Source organism: Megascapheus bottae, chromosome 22 (genome assembly GCF_031878675.1).
Source record: "Megascapheus bottae isolate mThoBot1 chromosome 22, mThoBot2.hap1, whole genome shotgun sequence".
NCBI classification, from domain to species: domain Eukaryota; kingdom Metazoa; phylum Chordata; class Mammalia; order Rodentia; family Geomyidae; genus Megascapheus; species Megascapheus bottae.
Window position 1 is genome coordinate 2,467,819 of NC_143530.1, and position 20,807 is coordinate 2,488,625.

Sequence of the window (20,807 nt, forward strand, 5' to 3'; positions counted from 1 at the left end):
GGCCTCTTCTTTTAAAGGGGAGTGCAGGGCAGATGGTGTGGTTCTGAGCCGGCCCAGCACCCCTGGAAAGCTGGAGCCTCAGTGCCACCAAAACAACCTCAGAAGAAAGGTGAAAGGAGCATGGGACTGGCTGGGTTGTGTCTCCTCGCGGACTTGCAGAGATTTGGGTCATGATGGGGTACAGGGAGGTGGGTAACTGGGCCATCCGGTCCAGGGAGACAAAGGGATTCGCTGTAGTCAAGACCAAGGCCGGAGTGGCCTGCAGCTCGAGGCCCTGCAGCCCGGCTCAGGGTCTGCATGTCTCCCACCGCGCTCCACCGCTCTGCAGTTAAGCAGACATTCCTCGCGTGCTCCAGGCAGTTGTTGATGTGGCTGGGAGGGAATGGAGCTCTGATTATCTGGAGCCAGTCTGGAGACAAGGATCTGGCTGTGGTGGGGTCAGCGCTGACCTCTCCTCTTGGCCTGCGCCTTCTCCTTGCGTCACTCACGGATGAGTGGTGTGGCTGTGCATGTGTTGTAAACAGGCCCTGTGTCTTCCCCGCAGGGTCCGGGGTAACTCAGCCTCCTGAGACCCGGGAGAGCGCAGCGCCATGGCCACCCCTCCACGGTCAGTGTCAGCCGGGGCTGCGGAGAGACTGGAACCGGGGCCGGCTCGGCACGAGTGCTGCGTGGGTCCTGCCGGGCCCGGGCAGGCGTCGCGGTGCCCTGCGTCTTCCGTGCCCTTCGATGGTGTCTCCACGCGGGCCTCCGCGGGCCCCGCACGGGGGGGCACGGGGGGCAGCTGCCCTGGGGTCCCCAGAGCGTCATCTGTCCACTCGGTCCCCGCGGGGAGCTCCGAGGGCGCCAGGCGAGGTGGAGGGCGAGGAAAGAGGGAATGCGAAATAATAATAATAATTAATAATAAATCATCCCTGCTAGAGACTTGCCTGGCCTTCCTTCCCTGGTCACCTGCGGCTGGACCTGGGGCTCTGGTGGCAGAGCCCGGTGGACTCCTGCCCTGGCTCGGTTCACACTGTGGTCCTCAGGCTCCTGAGAGCTAGGATGGGCAGGGTGCGAGCCGGGGCCCAGTCTAGACTGCACTTCTCATGTCTGCTGTCTTGCCAGAGGACGAGCCACACAGCCAGTGCCCAGAGCTGCAGATACATGTGTGTAGACGAAAGACTGCCACAGAAGTGGCGGCCTGGGGAGGCCAGCGAGGCCAGCGAGGCCAGCTAGGCACCCCTGTAGGGTAGGAGGGTTCTGGTGTTTCTGGCCTGGTGGCTCATCCACTGCTGCTCCTCCTCTCCTCCCACCACCACGCTGTGTGAACACGTCTGTCTTCTCGTTCACAGGCAGGACCCGGGGTAGACACAGCGAATCAGCCTGCCTCAGGAAAGCTGTGATCCCTCATCCAGAGGAAACCATCTTTACTTCCCTCTGAGGGTCACCGTGGAATCGATGTGAGTGGAAAACCTCCTCCCTGCACAAAGGAGAGGAAAGTTCACAGAAACCCCAGGCCCCTGGCTGAGGGCGGGAGGACCTGCCCCTCTTACCTGTCCTGAGCTGAAAGCATGGACACTGGGATTGGACCACTGCCAGGCTCATTAGCATAACGTACCCTGACCTGGAGCAGGGGACAGCAGCAGTTCAGTGCAGAGAATGACCAGAGGCTGCTGGGACTCGAGCAGAGACAGCTGCTTCTGACCCAGGGGCGTCAGCGCAGAGGGACTTCTCTGGAGGTAAGGAGCCAGGCTGCTTCTGTGGGAACGATGAAAACTGGATCTAAAATCTCTCATTATTGGGACTAGTTTATTCTTCAAAGAGGGAAGTACCTAAACCTCTACTTTTATTTATTTTATTTATTTATTTATTTTTGTGGGTCATGGGGCTTGAACTCTGGCCTGGGCGCTGTCCCTGAGCTCTTCAGCTCACGGCTACTACTCTACGCTTGAGCCAAGCCCTACTTGCCGTTTTCTAGAGGTTAATTGGAGATAAGTCTCAAGTCCGTTTGTGCTCAGGATGGCTTTGGACCTCGATCCTCAGATCTCAACCTCCACTACGTCATTTCTTCAGTAACACAATGTTTATTTACCACATAGAAAATTTTTACTTCAAAATCATAAGCATTGGGCTGGGATGTAACTCGGGGATAGAGCATTTCCCTGATGTATTTGAGGTTGATTTGATCTCTACCACTGCAAATACACAGTTTCTCTCCCCGCCCCCTCTCTGTTTCTGTCACACCACACACACACACACACACACACACACACACACACACACACACACACACACACACACAGGCACTTCATCTAAGGTATAAGCTCTAGCTAGAGAACTGGGCTTCACGCTTTCAGTCTAGGACCACAGGTGTGAGAAGGTGGGGTAGAGGATGGAAGAGCTCAGTTTCACTCATTTTTTTAGTGGCCTAAATTCATCTGCGTGTTCAAAGCCGTCTTTTTCCACATATGCTTTTGCAACAGTGGATCTCAGTGATGGACAGATGTGAGTTTGCTGGATTCACTAAGTCACACTATTACCGTAGCTTATAGTTTGAGTTTACGGTTCAGTGATTTTTGTTTATTTGTTTTGTTGTTTTGTGATAATGATGCTTGAACTCTGGCCTGGGCACTGTCCCCGAGCTCTTCAGCTCAAGGCTACCACTCTACCACTTGAGCCACTTCTAACTTCTCTTTAACCAATTAGTTGGGTATTGGAGCTGCCTTTCTTCTGAATGGAGAACTGTAGTTTGAACAGACATATTTGTATGCCATTTCCACACTGCAGTGTCGTTAGAAAGTGGTGCGCTTGAGGAACAATGCTATTCCTAAAGAGCAATTCACAAAAGTCTTTGGGTTAAACAGACATGAAGGAATACTTTCACAGCAGCTTTTCCTGGTCGCAACGTCACCCCTTTATGGGGGACACTGGTGAGGATGGTTCTGATTGTCACCGCTAAAGAGGGGACAGAAGGGAAGCCACCCCTGGTACCTGTGGGTGGAGCCCAGGGCTCCAGCTCCACACTCTGCAATGTGCAAGTTCTCCCCACCACGCAGAACAGTTGCCTCCTCCCGTGTCGGCAGTGCCCAGCTTGAGAAGCTGATATCAGAGTTCAGAGGACTCGGAGAACTGTTAGCTGATGATGGTTGGAGATACGTGGTATCTCCACGTCGTGAGGACCATAATCAATCCCCGCAGCCACTGGGATTCACCAGATTTTTGTAAATAAACCCACTGTGATGTTCCCTTTTGGTCACGTCAGCAAATCTGCTAGTTTACTTATTATTAGTAGTTTATTAAAGACATTTCTGTAGAAGTCCAAGCAGCTCTCCTCCTCGCCCTTAGCGCCGCTGTAGGAGGAGGGGGAGGGGCCAAGCTCTGCTCCTGGACAGCATGGCTCCTCCTGGCTCTGGTCGCTTGACCCGGACTGGCCTGGCAATGACAAAGGAAGCCCAAACCCAGGCGTCAGGAAAGATGGCCCAAACTTCCTGTCCCTGCTGCCTCGAAAGGACCACAAGCTTGACAGTCACTTCCCAACGTTTCACTTTCTTATTAATATTTGGTCCTTGCCAAGAAGCCAATGAAGCAGATGTTTCCAGCAGACAGACCTTGATTTTTAATTTCTTGAATATCTTTTGAGGGGGCCTCAGGAAACTGTCTTCTGGTATCCGCTGCTTGAGTGGTCAGATCCAGCGACGCCAGGAACGTCTGGGAGCAGAGCTTGCAGGTCCACTGGGAAGAAACTGAACGGGAGGAATCCTGTGCACACCCGGTGTCACGATGGAGCGTGAGGACCTCGACACGGAGGACAGAGAGATAGTAAGCTGGGATATTAACGACATCAAGCTGCCACAGGTAGGCCCTTGCGGCAGAACGCAGCCTTTAGCACTGGACTGTGCAGCCATCTCTCTCCATCTGCTGGGGCCTGAGGGTCCTGATCCTCAAGTAAACGCTCTCCAGAGCTTCCTCTGGCATGTCAGGCGAGCAGTTGGAGAGCTAGGGGCTGTGACTTGAGGGGCCCCTTACTTCCCGGGTACCCTAGTGCCACTGAACTGCTTTTCCAAAGCTTGGCTGGCAGGAGAACACCTGTGATGGTTTATTTTCCAGGGAGACTTTTGTAGTGCGTCGGTTCTCATAGCCGGCAGTCCAAGGCCCGCCCTTGTGACATACCGCAGGACCCCCCCAGCGCTTGTGCAAGTCCCCAACCACCCGCGTGAGGCAGCTTTCTGCAGAGAGAATGCTTTGCCTTTCTTCCAGACTTTGATCATGTCTTTGGCCTTTGACTTGGCTTTTTAGTTGTACTTTTGGAGGCAGGGTCTCCCTAGGTAACCCAGGTTATCCTCAAGGTTGACCTGCAGCTCAGTCTGCCCTTGAACTCTCCATTCTCTTGCCCAGGCCTCTGGATGCTGGGATTGCAGGCGCGCACCACCGCACCTGACTGGCATTTACTTCATTTTGGTTGTTGCTGAGGTTCTAGGGACTGAACTCAGGACCTCTTCAGAGCTGGTCAGTGCTCTACCACGGTACCACACTCCCAGAACTAATGTGCCCGGTTTTCTTTTCTTTTGTTTAGTTGCCAGTCCCGGGGCGCGAACTCGGGCCTAGGCACTGTCCCTGAGCTTCTTTTGCTCAAGGTCAGTGCATCATTTCTGACTTTGCCTGTTCTCAGTTCTTGGCATTTGAAGGTGTTTTTGCTGGTAGCCATGTACAAAGGGTTCCAGAGCACTGTCGTTTCTTCTCGGACATAATCCTTCTCCATTGCAGAGACTGAGGATGTTTAATCCCCCAGGGCAGGGGTGCCAATCCCACTGCCTCAGCCAACAGCCATTGTGGATTTCTGCATTCACAAAGGCTTCCTTTTGTTTCTCTGAACTGGCTTATCTATTCTCCCTTGACAGATCTCAGGAGAGTGGGAAGACAGGGTTCCACTCACGGAAGGGTTGTTACATGAACACAGCCTTGCCATGCCCCCCCCTTAGGAGTTTGTGTGCGTGAAGCTGACTTTGATTAGTTTTGTGACTATTCCAGCTGTTCTGGATACATTTAAAAGCAAATTGTAATGACTCTTGCCTCAGGCACTCCTTTTTCTGCCTATTTCTTTAAAAAAACATATAAAGGTGGTGTACAGGGGGTTACAGCCACAAAGGTCAGGTAAGGAGTACATTTGGAGCAGCGTCACCCTTCCCATTTTCCCCTCCCATTCACACCCGCAAGTCGTGTCTTCCATTTTCACCACAGTGTCTAGTGAATTCATGGTTGTAATCCCAGCTAGGAGATGGACATAAGTAAAGCGAGAGTTGAAGTTAGAAGACTCCTAAGAAATGTTCCAATGTCCATTCCTACACCGGATTTCGGGGGACGGCAGCGACCCCAGGGACCCCAGGCATTGTTTTTCCTGAAATAGGACCCATCACATCTGTGAACGGAGGGGAAGAAACAACTTCCCCACTGCAAGGCTTGCCTTAGGAAGTTCCCACAGGGACTTTCAGAACAAAGCCTTCTTAGCCAGCTAGAGCGTGGAGCAGAGTGCAGAGGGCAAAAATGCATGCTTACTTCTGGAAATGCATCACCCACAGTTTATAAAAAGGTACCAAGATGGCTCGTGGGAATCGTTAAGTGCCTGCCAACTTATGAAAATGTAGTAAGGAAGTGATAAAAGTACATCTATCCCTTAATAATGTATGACAGACATAAGAACATCGTCACCTGACAGTAAGCGAGCTGGAATTCTATTAACAAGCAGTCAGGGAGAAAAGGGAAAACATCAGACGTCTGAACACCAGAGCCTCTGAGGGCAGAGGGTGTTGCGCCAAGCTCGTGTCCTAGAGACAGCCTTGGATCTGAGTGCAAGTACAGCCTGGTAGAACCTTTGAGAATCAGTTACCTTTCTGAAATTCCCTTTCCTCTTCTTAAAGTGAGTCTCATGCTCTCCCGAGAGCCTCTTGAGTCTGTCCGATTGCAAGGGCAGGCCTGTGCGTAGGCTGCGGGCACAGCCTGCCGTGAACCAGCGTGTGATCCGTGGATGGTTCACTCTCCGTGGCACCTGCCTTAGTCCCTCTGCAAAATCAAAGGAGGAATTCCTTACAGATCCCGCCTCGTCCCTCAGCCGCTCAGACCAGTGTTTTTCAAAATATGTTGTCTAGGTAGAAATTACAAGGAATTTCTAAAGGTATTGTTAAGAAAGAAAAGGGTAAGGGCTGGGAGTGTGGCCTCGTGGTAGAGAGCCTGCCTAGCATGCACGAAGATCCGGGTTCTATTCCTTGGTACCACGTACATAGAGAAAATCTAGGCTATTTCCTTTTTTATTGGAATATCTTGTGTATTGTGACATTCCCACAGATGTGCGCTCCAATCACATCCACCCCTCCACCATGCTGTCTCTTCTCCTCCTTCCCTAAAAATTCCCCTCTCATTCTTCTGTCCTTCCTTCCCACCCTAAATTCCACACATGAGGGGAAAACACGCCTTGCCTGTACCTCTGAGTCTGGTTACTTCCTGTAGCGGCTCTCAGTTCGTCCATTCACGACTACGTGAAGTTCGGTGGTGGAAGCCACGTGTGTGTAGCTGTTTCTCCCTCCGCTTCTCCCCATCCCTCCCCCTGCTCTCCCCGGGCTGGGAGGCTGAGCCGGGAGGGGACGCTGAGCTGGGAGGCAGTGTTGTCACCTAGTTTTCCCTGTTTCCCTGGAGTCTCCAGTGATCCCTGTTCCCCCTGGTTGGAGTCAGAGAACCAAAGGCAAGGTCTTAAAGCTATCGTAAGACGTCACATTTACAAATAATGTATAGTTTCTTTTTCCTAGGGTTGCATTCTTACCAGAACGATGGTTTCTCCATACCCGGGCAGGTCGCTCTGCCGCTCAGCTTCCTCCTGGCTCAGGTCTCCGTGAGAAACCCCCCAGCTCCACAAGCCCTGTGTGTGGAGTTTTAGCATTAGTTAGCAGTTTTGAACTCCTTAGGACATCGAACATGTTTTTTTAGTTTTGTTTTCTAAACTTCCAAAGGTTCTACAAGGGGCTGCAATTTAACATCTCCATCTCTAATCGAGGCAAACTTAGAAAACATTAGAATCGGGATTTGAGCTCAAGATCCTGCCCTTGCTGGGCTGGTGTTTTCAGATGTGTCACCAGTCACTACGTCAGGCTAAGGGCTTCTGGGCCACAGAGCCACGCTCCTTTCCACAGCAGCGATCTTGTAGTCACCTGGCTGCACAGACAGCATGCGCATGTTGGTCCACAGGGGGTCAGTGCCAGAGTGACTTGAGAGAGGCAGGGGCAGCCGGCACCTCTGGCCCAGGCAGGGAGACTGACTGACCAGGGCAGACTCCTGTTCTGCAGGCTGTTGACGCCGATCCTGGAGGAACTGTGCTCTTGTGTTTCCAGGTTCCGTGGGCCGGGAAGGTGGGGTGGGAACCTTTGGGAAGAGCAAAGCTGGGGGCAGGGAGAGGGCGTCCTCAGCTCCATGGGCTGGAGCCGGCTGGAAGCTTCCCGGGCCCAGCCCAGCGAGGCCTGTGCACAGGCGCTGGGTTCAGAGCTGGCGGACAGAAGCCTCTTCACTGCAGCCCGTGCAGAGCAGCGCTCGTGTCTTCTCACCCTGTTCTCTCAGTGGCAATCGCTTCAGCGCTGGCTTGCTTGTCCAGCAGGACCTCTTAGGTAGAGAGGCTGCTGTTGCTCCATTAAAAACGAGGATTACGGGAGGAAGCTGATGCTGCCGAGATCCAGAGTGCACAGTGGATTCATACGGACTACGTCATCCACACTGGTTAATTCATCCACTCATTCATACTGGTTATATCATTCATCTTTAATTTTTTTTAATTTTGTGGGTCATGGGGCTCGAACTTGGCCTGGGCGCTGTCCCCGAGCTCTTTAGCTCAAGGCTATGCCCTACCCTTGAGCCAAGCCCCACTTGCCATTTTCTTTTTTTTTTCTTTTTCTTTTTGTCAGTCCTGGGCTTGAGCTCAGGGCCTGAGCACTGTCCTTGGACTTTCTCAAGGCTAGAGCTCTACCACTTGAGCCTCAGCACCATTTCTGGCTTTTTTCTATGTATGTGGTACCGAGGGATTGAACCCGGGTCTTCATGCATGCTAGGCAAGCACTCTACCACTAGGCCAGACTCCCGGCCCCTCCACTTCCCATTTTCTAGAGGTGAATTGGAGATAAGAGTCTCAGGTCGTGGCCAGGAGTTTGGCCTAGTGGTAGAGTGCTTGCCTAGCATGCACAAAGACCTGGGTTCGATTCCTTGGTACCACATACTTAGAAAAAGCCAGAAGTGGTGCTGAGGCTCAAGTGGTAGAGCTCTAGCCTTGAAAAGACCAAGGATAGTGTTCAGGCCCTGAGTTCAAAACCCATTCATCACATCCACATCCACACACACACACACACCCCTCTTTGAGAATAAATCCAGTGCTCATTTTTCTTAAACAGAACCCCTTGTGCAGGGGAGGGGATTATCCACTAGCCCTGCCACCAGCCACAGCGCAGCAGCACACGGAGGGTTGTTTCAATAGCTCAAATGCCCTGAGTCAATTTATTCCTGAGCACAGCGCTGTCCTGAAGTCAAACTCACGGCCAAAGCCACATGGAGCCAAGGCCCTGGGCTCCTCTCTTCCCTTTCCCTTCCCTTCCTTCCCCTCCCTCCCCCCTCCTTGTTCACAACTAGCCCCTTCGGGAACACTCTGAGTTTCCAGTTCACTAGCAAAACACCAGAAGTAGAGCAGTGGCTCCAATGGTAAAGCACCAATCTTGAATGAAAAAGTCAAGCAAAAGTGCAAGACCCGCACACGCGCGCGCACACACACACACACACACACACACACACACACTGGTGGACATAAATGTGATTACATCATACTATTCCCTTGACTGCTTATTTATTCGTAATCTTCTGATTTGACATTTAATGGAATCTTTGACATTCTTTTTTCCTGGCAATTAAGAGAAAGCCTAGACGTATCTCATGCACAACATCTGATGTCAGGCGGAGAATAAGGATCCCGAGAAGTCTTTTAACTTAAGGTCTCAGAGAGGCAAATTTTAAGTCTTGGTTGGCAAATCCCCACCCGACATCTCCGGGGTGCTCCTGGGTGGGCTCGTCCAGTCCTCGTGGACCAGGGAGCTCATGGAGCTCAGGCCCGAGGCCTCGGCCTTCCAGCGCTGGGGTCACAGGCGTGCTCTTCCATCCCAGTTGCTGCTTCTTTTTACATCCTTTGTTTAATTTCTAACCTTTTATGAGTAACTGTTTGTTTTCCCTCTTGGTTAAGAAGTTTATAATTGAACAGGAATATTCCTAAGGTCTCCAACGTGCACATCTAATGAATTTGTATTTTATTTTCTGCAAGTTTTAGCAAGGACTTATTTGAACATAATAAGTCTAAAGTTGGAATAAGAACACTAGGGAAATACTTCTTGCCTGACATGCAGAAAACAGGAATTAAAGGCTTTCTAATTTGTACTTTATATTCTCCGCACCAGGAATTTAACGGAGGTTTCTAGGATGACATTCGGGGCCAGCTAAGCCTACATAGTGAGATCTTGTCTCGAAGAAAAACAAGGAGGGTGAGGACAGAGGAGAGAAGGGGAGGGGGTGGGAGGGGAGACGAGGGTGAGGAGGACAGGGAGGGAAAGGGAAGAGAGGAGCCAGGGCCTTGGCTCCATGTGGCTTTGGCTGTGAGTTTGACTTCAGGACAGCGCTGTGCTCAGGAATGAACTGACTCGGGGTATTTGAGCTATTGAAACAACCCTCCGTGTGCTGCGGAGCCGTGGCTGGTGGCAGGGCTAGTGGATAACCCCCTCCCCTGCACGGAGGGCTGCTGAGGAGAAGCGAGCACTGGATTTAGTCTCAAAGAGGGTGTGAGCCACGGTTCTCTCCACAGGGTACGGCTGGCAGGGTGGCAGCACCGGGGAGGAGGCCTTGGAAGGTGGGCAGGGGTAGGCCGCATCTGCCTGATGGCCACCGTGCTCGAGTGGGCATCGTAGGAGAGGAGGGGGCGCAGCGTCACCCCCAGACCTCCTCACGGAGGCCCTGGTGCCTGGCGTGCCAGCCGTGGGAACTCAGCGGGCTTAGCAGACTGGGGCATGTCGGGTGCTCTCTTCACCCGCCCAGACTCCAGCATCCCGGGCCTCTTGCTTGGCTCTGGCTGGGCCCGAACCCCTCCCCTCCCCCTCCCCTCTCCCTCCAGTGTTCCTCCCCTCCCTCTCCCTCCCTTCTCCCTCCCTCTCCTTCCCCCTCCCTCTCCCTCCCTCCCCTCTCCCTCTCCCTCCAGTCTTCCTCCCCTTTCCCTCCCTCCCCTCTCCTTCTCCCTCCCCTCTCCCTCCCCTCTCCCTCCAGTGTTCCTCCCCTCCCTCTCCCTCCCTTCTCCCTCCCTCTCCTTCCCCCTCCCTCTCCCTCCCTCCCCTCTCCCTCTCCCTCCAGTCTTCCTCCCCTTTCCCTCCCTCCCCTCTCCTTCTCCCTCCCCTCTCCCTCCCCTCTCCCTCCAGTCTTCCTCCCCTTTCCCTCCCCTCCCCTCCCCTCTCCCTCCCCCTCCCTCACCTCTCCCCCCCTCTCCCCCCCTCCACGGTGCCCTCTGTGGGTCCCTCAGGACGTGAAGAAGACCGACTGGTTCCGGGAGTGGCCAGACTCGTCGCAGAAGCTGGTGTACAGCTGGGAGGACCGGAGCGCCCAGCGCCACCTGAGCAGCTGGGCCATGCGCAACACCAACAACCACAACTCGCGCATCCTCAAGAAGTCCTGCCTGGGTGTGGTGGTGTGCGGCCGAGACTGCTCCACGCGTGACGGCCGCAAGGTGCACCTGAGGCCCGCCATCTGCGACAAGGCCCGCCAGAGGCAGCAGCGTGAGTGAGGCCGGGGCCCCCACCCCGGGGCCCCCACCACAACCGCTCACACCCCCCCATCACACCCCCGCTCACACTCACACCCCCCGGCCGGACCCCTGCTCACACCCCCCCTCCCACCCCCCACACCCCCTGCTCACCCCCCCTCACTCCCCCTGCTCACACCCCCCACAACCCCTGCTCACCCCCGCTCACACCCCCCTGCTCACACCGCCTGCTCACACCCCCCAGCCGGCCCCCGCTCACACATCCCGCTCACACCCCCCTCCCACCCCCCTCAGCCCCCCTGCTCACCCCCCCTGCTCACACCCCCCACTCACACCCCCGCTCACACCCCCCCTCATCCCCCCTGCTCACACCCCCTCCCCCCCCTCACATCCCCCGGCCAGCTCCCCCCCCCCCCCCGCTAACCCCCCCCCCCGCAGGCCCACAGGCGCCGGAGGGGGGTGGGGGCCAGGCGCGTCCCGAGGGCCCCACTCAAGAGCCGGCACGCGCAGTCACGGCCTGTGTCCCCCCAGGGAAGAGCTGTCCCAACTGCAGCGGGCCCCTGAAGCTGCTCCCCTGCCGCGGCCATGGCGGCTTCCCCGTCACCAACTTCTGGAGGCACGACGGGCGCTTCATCTTCTTCCAGGTGGGGCCCAGTGGCCTAGGGAACAGCCCGCCAACCCCGGGTGGGGGGCCTGGCCGACGCCCGGCCCCAGGAGGGCACCCGCTGCACCCCACTCCCGGGCTCAGTCCGTAGCCTTTGAGCTCGTCCCGGACACCCCAACAGGTGACCTTCCAGAGTCCCGGCTGCCTGTGGAGTGGGTGGGAAAGGCACAAACAGGTGACAGAAGGACTCGGGTGCCTTGGTTGGCTCTCTGTGCCGGGCTGGCTCCAGCCGGGGAGGGCAGGCTGCCCAGACAGCTTAATCTACTCGTCCATGCCGCTGTTTCCCAGCCTGCAATGCGGGTGATGATGATGGTGATGATGGAGGTGATGATGATGATGATGATGATGATGATGATGATGATGATGATGTGATGATGATGGAGATGATGGAGGAGGAGGAGGAGGAGCTAGTGAAGTAGTCAGGGAGCTTCATGGGGCTGTGAGCAGAGGCAGGCAGCTGAGGGACCCCGAGGTCTCTTGAATCTGAACGCTGCACCCCACTGGGAGAGCACTGCTCACATGGCATGGCAACCCACAGGCAGCGCTGCTGCCCAGACACAGCCCCATTGCTGACGTCTGTCCTTTGTCTCCTTGAAGTCCAAGGGAGAGCACGATCACCCCAGGCCCGAAACCAAACTAGAAGCCGAGGCAAGGAGAGCAATGAAGAAAGCCCGCATGGCGTCCTCCAAGGGGAAGGGGGGCCGGGAAGCACGGGTAAGCCGTCATGGGGGCTGGAGCAGGCCTGCTCCTCCACTGGCCACGCACAGAAGTGGAGATTTTACCCTGAGAATCCACCAGCTTGGAATCACACCTGCAAATTTCAGTTCCTTATCTGTTGTAGAACACGTTTTTTTGGTTTTTTTTTTTTTTTGGTTGGTCATGGGGCTTGAACTCAGGGCCTGGACGCTGTTCCAGAGCACTTCAGCTCAAGGCTAGAGCCCTACTCCTTAAGCCACATTGCCATTTCTGGTTTTCTGGTGATTAATGAAAGATAAGAGTCTTGCTGACTGTCATGCCGGGCTGGCTCTGAACCGTGAACCTCAGATCTCAGCTTCCTGAATGGTCCAGCCAGGATTATAGGTGTGAGCCACAGACACCTAGCTTATGTTGTAGAGCAGAATTTTAAACAAAATTTGAATTCATCCTTGATCTGTATTTCTCATGCTATATTTCCATAGGATCAAAATTAATTGAAATGGTCTCCACAGAACGTTAGCCTTCTGCCTTTTTTGGGTGTAGAGGGAGTCCCTCGAATTTTCATATATCTTCAAGGCAGATTATTAGCTGAGCTTATCTACTGAGAGGAAATAAATGGCATGTAAGCCAAGTGGGATGGCATGTGTCCCTAACCCCAGCACACAGAAGGCTGAGGCAGGAGGATTTCAAGGCATAGGCTTGCCTGGCCTGTGTAATTGTGTAGAAAGACCCTTTGTCCCAGACACAGGTCCACTTGAGCCATGGCCTCCGCCTAGAGCACATTTCCTTTCCTCCTAGAGCTGTCTTTCTTAAAGAAATGGTGCTGGTTTTAAACTTAGGGCCGCGTGATGTCTAAACTGGTGCTCTACTGCAGAGCTAGGCCTCCAGCCCTGGTTTTTTCTAGTAATTTTTGTGATAGACTCTATTTTTTTTTGTCAGTCCTAGGGCTTGAACTCAGGCCTGGGGCACTGTCCTTGGACACTTCTTTGTTCAAGGCTCATTGCTTTTGCCATTTGAGCCAGAGCACCACTTCCTGTTTTTTCTGTGTATGTGGTACCGAGGACTCAAACCCAGTGCTTTGGGCATGGTAGGCACTCAACCACTAGGCCATGCTGTTGGCCAGAGATAGGATTGCTTCCCACCCAGCGTGCCCTGAGCTGTGATCCACCTCCTTTGGTCTTCTCATCCCTCCTTAGATGATAGGCAGACAGCATCATGCTCAGCTTCTTTCCTTGGGGATTGAGTGTTCCAGTCTTCTCTGCACAGGCTGGCCTTGAACCAACATTCTCCCACTCTTTTTTTTTGGTCGTGGGGCTTGAACTTGGCCTGTGCACTGCCCCTGAGCTCTCAAACACTCTCCTGTGTCCACGGAGTGAGAGGCTTGCTTCTTCACTGGTCAGAAAGCTCTAAGGTGGAATTGGAGGCAGCCTTTCTGTTGCTTGCCCTGCGAGGCTGTGGTGAAGATGGTGGTGTCCAACTCAGGCACATCAGGCAGAGGGAAGCGTGGTAGCGTGCGGAGGGGCTGTGGTAGCTGGCTGGATGTCCTTAACTTATTAACACAAGCTTTTCCCTTCCCTTTCCAGCCTCTTCCAGGTGAAGCTCAGAGCCAGGCAGGTTTGCCTTTAACTTGGTCATTCCAGGAAGGCTTTCAGCTGCCTGGTAGTTACCACGGGCCTTTAATAGGTAACACTGCCAGGGAGAGCTCTCCGAACGACTGCTTCTCCTGCCCCAAGAGGAGTTACGACGTGGGGGAGGCTTTGGCACTGGCGGAGCCGCAGCCACCTAGCAGACGACCCAGCCACGACGGGGGTGCACCCAAACCCCCCGCCCCGGGGTTCCACGTAGGTTATGACCACGTGCAGGTGAGGCACAGACAGGCTTCTCTGGAGAGAAGTCCCCTCAGGGACAGCTGCCATCCCTTCCCTCTGGCCAGCTGGCCCTGTGACTTGTTTGCCCCACTGAGCCCCCTGGAGCCCTTCCCCCAGCACGTGCCACTGGATCCCCCCGTGGGCCAAGCCGGCTGCCACCCCATGTGGCCGAACCCGGGTGGTGAGCTGCTGGAGGAGAGAGGGCCTGCCGAGTTCCACAGCTACGTGCCTTCTCCCACATGCCCCGGGCGCCCGCAAGACCCCATGGCGCTGGGCTGCGGCGCCCACCCCCTCCAGCAGTGCCACAAGTGGGACCTGGAGGAAGAAATGGCATACACGGGTTTGGATCACCTCAGCAGCGACATGCTGCTCAACCTCTGTCCCCTGCGGTGACCTGCGTCCCCTGCCACCTCACCCTCTGGCGTGGGAAGTGGCTGGAAGCATTTCCTTAGGAAAAAGTTTCCAAACATAGCCACGGGGAAACGGGAAAGGCCACAGCAGACCACGGAACTTGCTTTTTGTTCTTGCCACACTAGTCCGATGACTAGTGTGCCACTTCCATGCCGAGCTTCACCCCCGTGAGGGATGGAGACTGGACCGCCTCGCTGCCCGCCCCACGGCCTCGCGCTTCCACCACACTGAATGGAGCCCGAGTGCGAAGACCTCGCCGAGTTAGAATGGCATCCACGCGTTCTCAGGAGCTGAGATGAAGAAGCAGAGGCAGATGAGGCTGCAGCTTCTTCCACGAAGCATTCAATGCTTCATGAAAACTGTGCTGTTAGGCCAGGCACTGGCGGGTGGTTCCACGACCTTCAAGGGGCTGAGAGCTGAGGGTGGAGGTTTGAAGTCAGCTGGGGTGGACCCAGGTGGCTCAAGGGGTAGAGAACCAGCCTGGAGAGAAAAAGCTGTGCAAGAGCCGAGGCCCTCCAGTCAGACCCTGCTGGCACCAAGAAAACAATGTTTCCCCGCTGATTGTAAGACTTGTCAAGACAAGAATCATGACCTAAGTGCATTACTTAGAAAGATAAAACGCGGCAAAACTTATGGACACAGGAAGAAGACTCCCTCCACCCCACCTCCCGCCCCGCAGTCCCTTCCCACCAGAACTTAGATTCTGACCCACTGGCCTTTAGGGCACCTAACTTGGTGCTAGGCTCATAATATGGGAGAAATGCTTGCTTGGTGGCTGAGGGCTGTGGCAGGGTGGTAGAGCGGGTCTTTAGTCTGTGTGGGGCCCTGGGCTCAAGACCTGGCAACAACAAGGGAGGAAGGAAACGCCTTTGTACAATTAACGTGGCCACATGGCCTCCTGGGAATGTCAGCTTCTCTCCTTTGGCTGAGTATTTTATAAAGAAGGGGAGCCTAGACCTAGACTCTAAAAGGAACCATGCAATAAACAAGTGTTAAAAAACGATCTTTGTTTGGTAACATTCACACAGACAGTATTCAAAAGTAAAAGTAGAATAGCGCTGTTAGGTAATGCTGTAATCCTGGCGGCTCAGGAGGCTGAGATCCGAGGATCACAGTTCAAAACCAGCCCATGCACTGAAGTGCACGAGATTGGAGCCAGGTGTTTATGAAGGGGTGACTCAAGTGATAGGGGAAAAAAAAGCCAAGGAAGAACTCAAGGCCCCGAGTTCAAGTTCACAAACCAAACCAAAGCTAGCATTTCACAGAAATCAGTTTTGATTTTTCTTCTGTTTTTCTTTACTTTGGGGCTACTTCAAGCCAATTACATATAATGAGCATTTCTAAGCCAAACCCCTGGCTTTTGATGGGATTTTAATAAAAAATTGGTACAAATAAAACATTTAAAGCTGGGTGCTGGTGACTCATGCCTATAATCCTAGCTACTCAGGAGGCTGAGATCTGAGGATCATGGTTCAAAGCCAGCCTGGGCACTTAAGTCTGAGACTCTTCTCCAATTAATCACCAGAAAACTGGAAGTGGCACCGTGCTTCAAAGTGGTAGAGCACTAGCCATCACAAATGGATTTCTCTTTGCTATAACAAGGCTGCTCCTGAGCCATATTCTGTGTGTCTAAGGAAACAGCAGAATATAACTTTACCTACCATAGTACCAGGGAAATAAAGACTCCCCTGAAAAACATCCATCAACAGGGACAGTACTTGGATAGAGCCACGTAATGGGCTAGAATGGAAAGAATGAGAAAACTATTGGGAAACTGTCACATGCACACTGGGACACAGCACTGCCTGTTCCGGCATGTTGAAGTATTTCCCCTCTGGCTTCTTCTGGTGGGTCCAGTTTCAGGTCTTACACCTTTGATTCACTTAGGGAAGGAGAGGCAGGTCCACTCTCAGCCGGCCCAAAGGCATCCAATCAGCGCCATTTGGCAGAGGCTGCGCTTTCTGCAGTGTGGCGCTCACTATGTCTGGGTCACAGTGGCCCACACTGGGTTAAGAGTCCACTGTCACATCATAGCCCAGATGCCTCGAGATGGATGGGTGGATTAAGAATACATGCAATGGAATTTCACTCACCCCTCAGGAAGAATGACATGATGGCATTTGCAAGGGGCTAGGTGGACCTAGAACTCAGGTTCAGAGAGGCAATGGCTCGTGTGCTCTCACATGTGAAAGCTAGACTTAAAATAGGAGAGCATCTGCAAGGCTGTGAGTATATACACCCAACAAACTGCCCAGGGTGGTGTAGTGAGGGGGGGAGCCCAAAGGTGTAACTCCTCAGAACAACTCAGAAGCTGTTATCAAAATGAAGGCCAGAAAGTGGAAACAGGCTCTGGGAGGGCCGGGGGGAGGGGCACAGGAGTGGAGGAAGGAAAGGTGAGCAGACACAGGCAACTGTACCCAACACACCTTATGTAAATGTTGACGTACGCAACTTGAGAGTGAGGATGGGAGGGAGAAACACCGAGGAGAAGGAAGGCTGGCAGGGGCTGGTCAAGAAGCACTATAGGGGCCGGGAGTGTGGCCCAATGGTAGAGTGCTTGCCTGGCATGCACAAAGATCCAGGTTTGATTCCTCGATACCACATACATTAAAAATAAATAAATGAAAAGAAGCATTGTACTCATGGCCTGGCATGGACTTGAAACCCCTTTGTACAACAACAACAACAACAACAACAACAACAACAACAACAACACATAATAATATTGAGTCCACTTGCCAGCCAGTCCAGCAAGATGTCTACGGAACCCTGGAGATGAGAATGCACAAAGGCTTCTGACCTCCAGAACGGGCCGACTCAGACAGCTCCCATCTCAAGACAGCTCCTGTCTGGCACCCCGGGGCTTAAAGACCCATGATAACCTTCTAAAGCCAGGCTGCTTTGCAGACTTCAGGGCATTGTGGCAGGGCGTGGGAGCATGAGAAGGTTGTGAAACTTTCTGCCCTTACAGGGCTTTCAGGACTTTCATCCTCACCCTACAGGGGGCCTGGGGGGTGTGGGTTGGGAACAAAGCTTCTCTTGCTATGTGAACCCCAGCATCACTGAATCTTACACGCTCCCAGTCTCTTTTCTGCTGATTTCCATTGTTTTCCTACAATCAGTTCACCTCAAAATACAACTCTACACAGAATACTTCTGTTGTGTGGATGGGGGAGGGGCGGGGGTCTACTCGGCTATCTCAAATCCTTCCCACCTTTGAGTGACCCTCTAGCGCAGTGACTCCAAGGACGTAGCCCCCCATGGACCATGGCACCAAGGGTACCTCAGAAACAAAGAAGGAAAAGCAGCACCCAGGGGTCCCAGGGGTACGCGCGAGTCTGGTAGGCAAGGAAAAGTCCCGAGAGCTAAAGTTCAGACAATACACATTCATGGATGCCGAGGTCTGATGATTGCTGAGCTTGGCATCAGTAAATGGGACTATCTGTCCCAAGATCTCGCCATGTCTGGAACCATGACCCAGTCCCCCATACGAGGCTGCTCTGGGTGGATTTCTAGCAGCCAAATCCCCCCACCCCTCTCTGGTGGGTTATGGAGCTTGAACTCAGCCTGGGCGCTGTTTCTGAGCTCTTCAGCTCAAGGCTACCACCCTACCCTTGAGCCAAGCCCTGCCTCCCCTTTTCTAGAGTTAATTGGAGGTAAGAGTCTCTGGTCCTTTTGTGCCTGGCTGGCTTTGAACCTTGATCCTCAGATATAAGCCTCCTGAGTAGCTAGGATTACAGGCGTGAGCCACCATGTCCAGCTAAAATATGTGTTTGTATTTAATTCTTGATGTTGATCATGGGACTTGAACTCTGGGCTGGGTGCTGTCCCTGAGCTCTTCAGCTCAAAGCTACTGCCCTACCCCTTGAGCCACAGTGTCAGTTCCTTCCTTCAACATCTCTGAGCCTAGCAAAAAAACCACAGCAAGGCCATTCCAAGATTGACCATTGTCAAGTGGGGACAGGATGGCTTCTGGCTCCCTCCCAGCTTCCCATCCCTAAATACTCACCCCACACACAGTCCTCTTCCTATTTCATTCCTAGCAGCCAACGTCAACTGCCCAGTTAAACTGATGGAGAAAACGGATTTCTTGTTAAGTTGTTGAGCTCAGCATGACAGACTTAGAGCCTGTCAAGAAAACAGGGTAACTTGCCTTCTTGTGTACTTTAGATTTTACTCAATTTACGTAGATTCTATTCTGTGCAATGTTGAAAGTCAGTCAGAAAGATGAAGGTGTTGCAATGTTCTTGGTAATGTGAAAAACAATTCCCTATACATGCATGCACACACACATGAACACACACACTCCACTGCCCCTAGAGCTGACTGGAAAGAACAAGAACAAAAACAGCCTGGGACAAGAGTGTCATCTAGTGGCAAAACACTTTGCTTCATTTCTTAACCGAATATGGAAGTATTATGAAATTGCCATGCACGGTGGCTCACTCCTGTAATCCTAACTACTCAGGAGGTTGAGGTCTGAGGAGGATCACACTTCAAAGCCAGCCTGGGCACAAAAGGACCTCAGACTCTTATCTCCTATTAACCTCTAGTAAAGGGGGAAGTGAGGCTTGGCTCAAGAGTAGGGTGGTAGCCTTGAGCTACAGAGCTCAGGGACAGCGCCCAGGCTGAGTTCGTGACCCCCGCCAAAAAGAAAAGTACTATGACATTGAGAAAAGAACTGGGGTGGGTCACAGTAGGTGACAGGTTCACACAGCTCAGTGCTTTGGGTGAATTCCCTCCTTTCTTTTTAGGGCACCATGGGACTGTGGTGTCATGGCAGGCAAGCAGAGCCACCATCTCAGACCTGTTTCCTCACCATCAACGACTTTTTAAGGTAATGTCCAGCTGTGACCTTCAAAATTGAAGACGAACTTGGTCATCACATTTGCTGTCTCTAAGGGGTCTGTCTTCCACAGGTTTCCTTTTAGTCTCCATTTCATGGATGCATTGTATTCTTCCTGAATTCTACTACCTACAGCTACAGAGCCTCCATGTTTATCCTCTCTGTGTGAACCCAGTCTGAGGGTCGTGGAATGGCGCTCCTGGCCGGCCCCCTGGCCTCCAGCCCCAGGATGCTGTTGGGAGAGGAAGCCGAGTGGCCAGGACTCGTGGCTGGACAGGTAAGGGAGGCTGCCCGAGGGATGGGAGCCTGGCACATGGGGCCTGGCGGGCGGCCTGGGCGTCTCCCATCTTCAGCTGGCGGGCTGCGGTCTGGGATTTGTGGAACCACACCTGCGGTCACAAAGCCTGTGACGGCTGCTGTGGGCCACTAGCCACTGTCGTGGCAAATGGAGCGGGGAGCACCTTTGTCCCCTCCACTCCGTCACTGTTACCTCCCTCTTCCGTGCTGTGCGCCAGCTCCCAGACCCCGACCTTGCGAGGCCAGGGCCTCCCGCTCTCCTTTTACCAGCTTTGCGGACATAAGCTTATGACTGCAGGCCCTTTGGGATGGAGATGCCGTGGCTTGTGTCAAAGGAGCCTGCCACTCAGCCTGGGCTTCCTCCTGCTCCAACTCCAACTCGACAGAGCCGGCAGAGATGCCCGAGAGAGCTGCTCACCGCGCCGTCACGACGGCCCCGAGACCTGGGGAAGGCAGGACAGAGATTTCTTCCGGAAGAGTGAACAGTCATTTTTGTGAAAGGACAGAATGGTGACACCCTACACTGGGTGAGGTGAATTACAGCTCTTTGTCCATCCATTTTTCCAACAGTGTGCATGGAGCTGGCCAGGCTTTGCCGTGCTGATGGAAGAAAGCACTCACGGGGAGCTGCAGAATCACAGAGTGGGGCGATGGGGGACGAGTACGAGCTTCACAAGGGAGTCCAGGGTGTAACACAGGCGAGTGTGCAGTGTCACGGGAAACTCCTCTGTGCAGTCAACACACACCAAAGAGAATGGACAGCAGGAATGTATCCTGGGTCCTGCCGGGGGCTTGAGGAGGCAGGCAGGCAGGCAGGGACATGGCACACGCACGTATGAAAGAGTGAAATCTGTTACCTGACTGGAAAGAGCAAGTGTGAGAATGAACAATGCCACTGAAACTCCTCGTACCAGCTATATGTCCTAACAGAAACAAAACAGCATTTTAAAACACTCACCCTTTGGTTCAGTGATTTTCCCTAGAAATACTCTGGGCGAAGCGAAGGCCTATGGGACAGCTCCACGCCAGAAATGCTAACGCTAGCATTTGGCTTAAGAACCGTCTGAAAGCTTGAAACGGGACTATGACGTCGTTACACTGCTCACAAAGTGACCATGAGGTTAACATGACAGGGAATGTCATGTTTTGCTTGTAATCCTACCTACTCAGGAGGCTGGGCTGAGGATCAAGGGTGGGAGAGTGCGTCAGACTCCTATTTCCAATTAATCACTG

The 20,807-nt window shown here is 53.5% G+C and overlaps 1 protein-coding gene and 2 long non-coding RNA genes across 5 annotated transcripts; 2 read left to right on the forward strand and 1 right to left on the reverse strand.

The window, feature by feature from the left end:
• Window positions 1-3,759: 3,759 nt before the first annotated feature.
• On the forward strand, window positions 3,760-15,761 carry Gcm1 (GCM transcription factor 1). The gene is made up of 5 exons (XM_090355288.1): window positions 3,760-3,834; window positions 10,553-10,805; window positions 11,324-11,436; window positions 12,054-12,170; window positions 13,736-15,761. Exons 1-5 carry the CDS (start codon window positions 3,760-3,762, stop codon window positions 14,411-14,413), a joined length of 1,236 nt encoding a protein of 411 aa, XP_090211414.1. The 3' UTR covers window positions 14,414-15,761.
• LOC150047563 (uncharacterized) lies at window positions 6,807-19,362 on the reverse strand. Its single transcript, XR_016539213.1, has 3 exons — window positions 19,251-19,362; window positions 18,441-18,500; window positions 6,807-6,886 (listed from the first exon to the last, which is right to left on the reverse strand). It is a non-coding gene; the product is annotated as an uncharacterized LOC150047563 (long non-coding RNA).
• On the forward strand, window positions 19,177-20,475 carry LOC150047564 (uncharacterized). 3 transcript variants are annotated; one of them, XR_016539212.1, is made up of 3 exons: window positions 19,177-19,268; window positions 19,413-19,554; window positions 19,845-20,475. It is a non-coding gene; the product is annotated as an uncharacterized LOC150047564 (long non-coding RNA). The 3 variants fall into 3 exon arrangements; XR_016539211.1 differs by having other exon boundaries at window positions 19,873-20,475; XR_016539210.1 differs by having other exon boundaries at window positions 20,145-20,475.
• The last annotated feature ends 332 nt before the right edge of the window (window positions 20,476-20,807 follow it).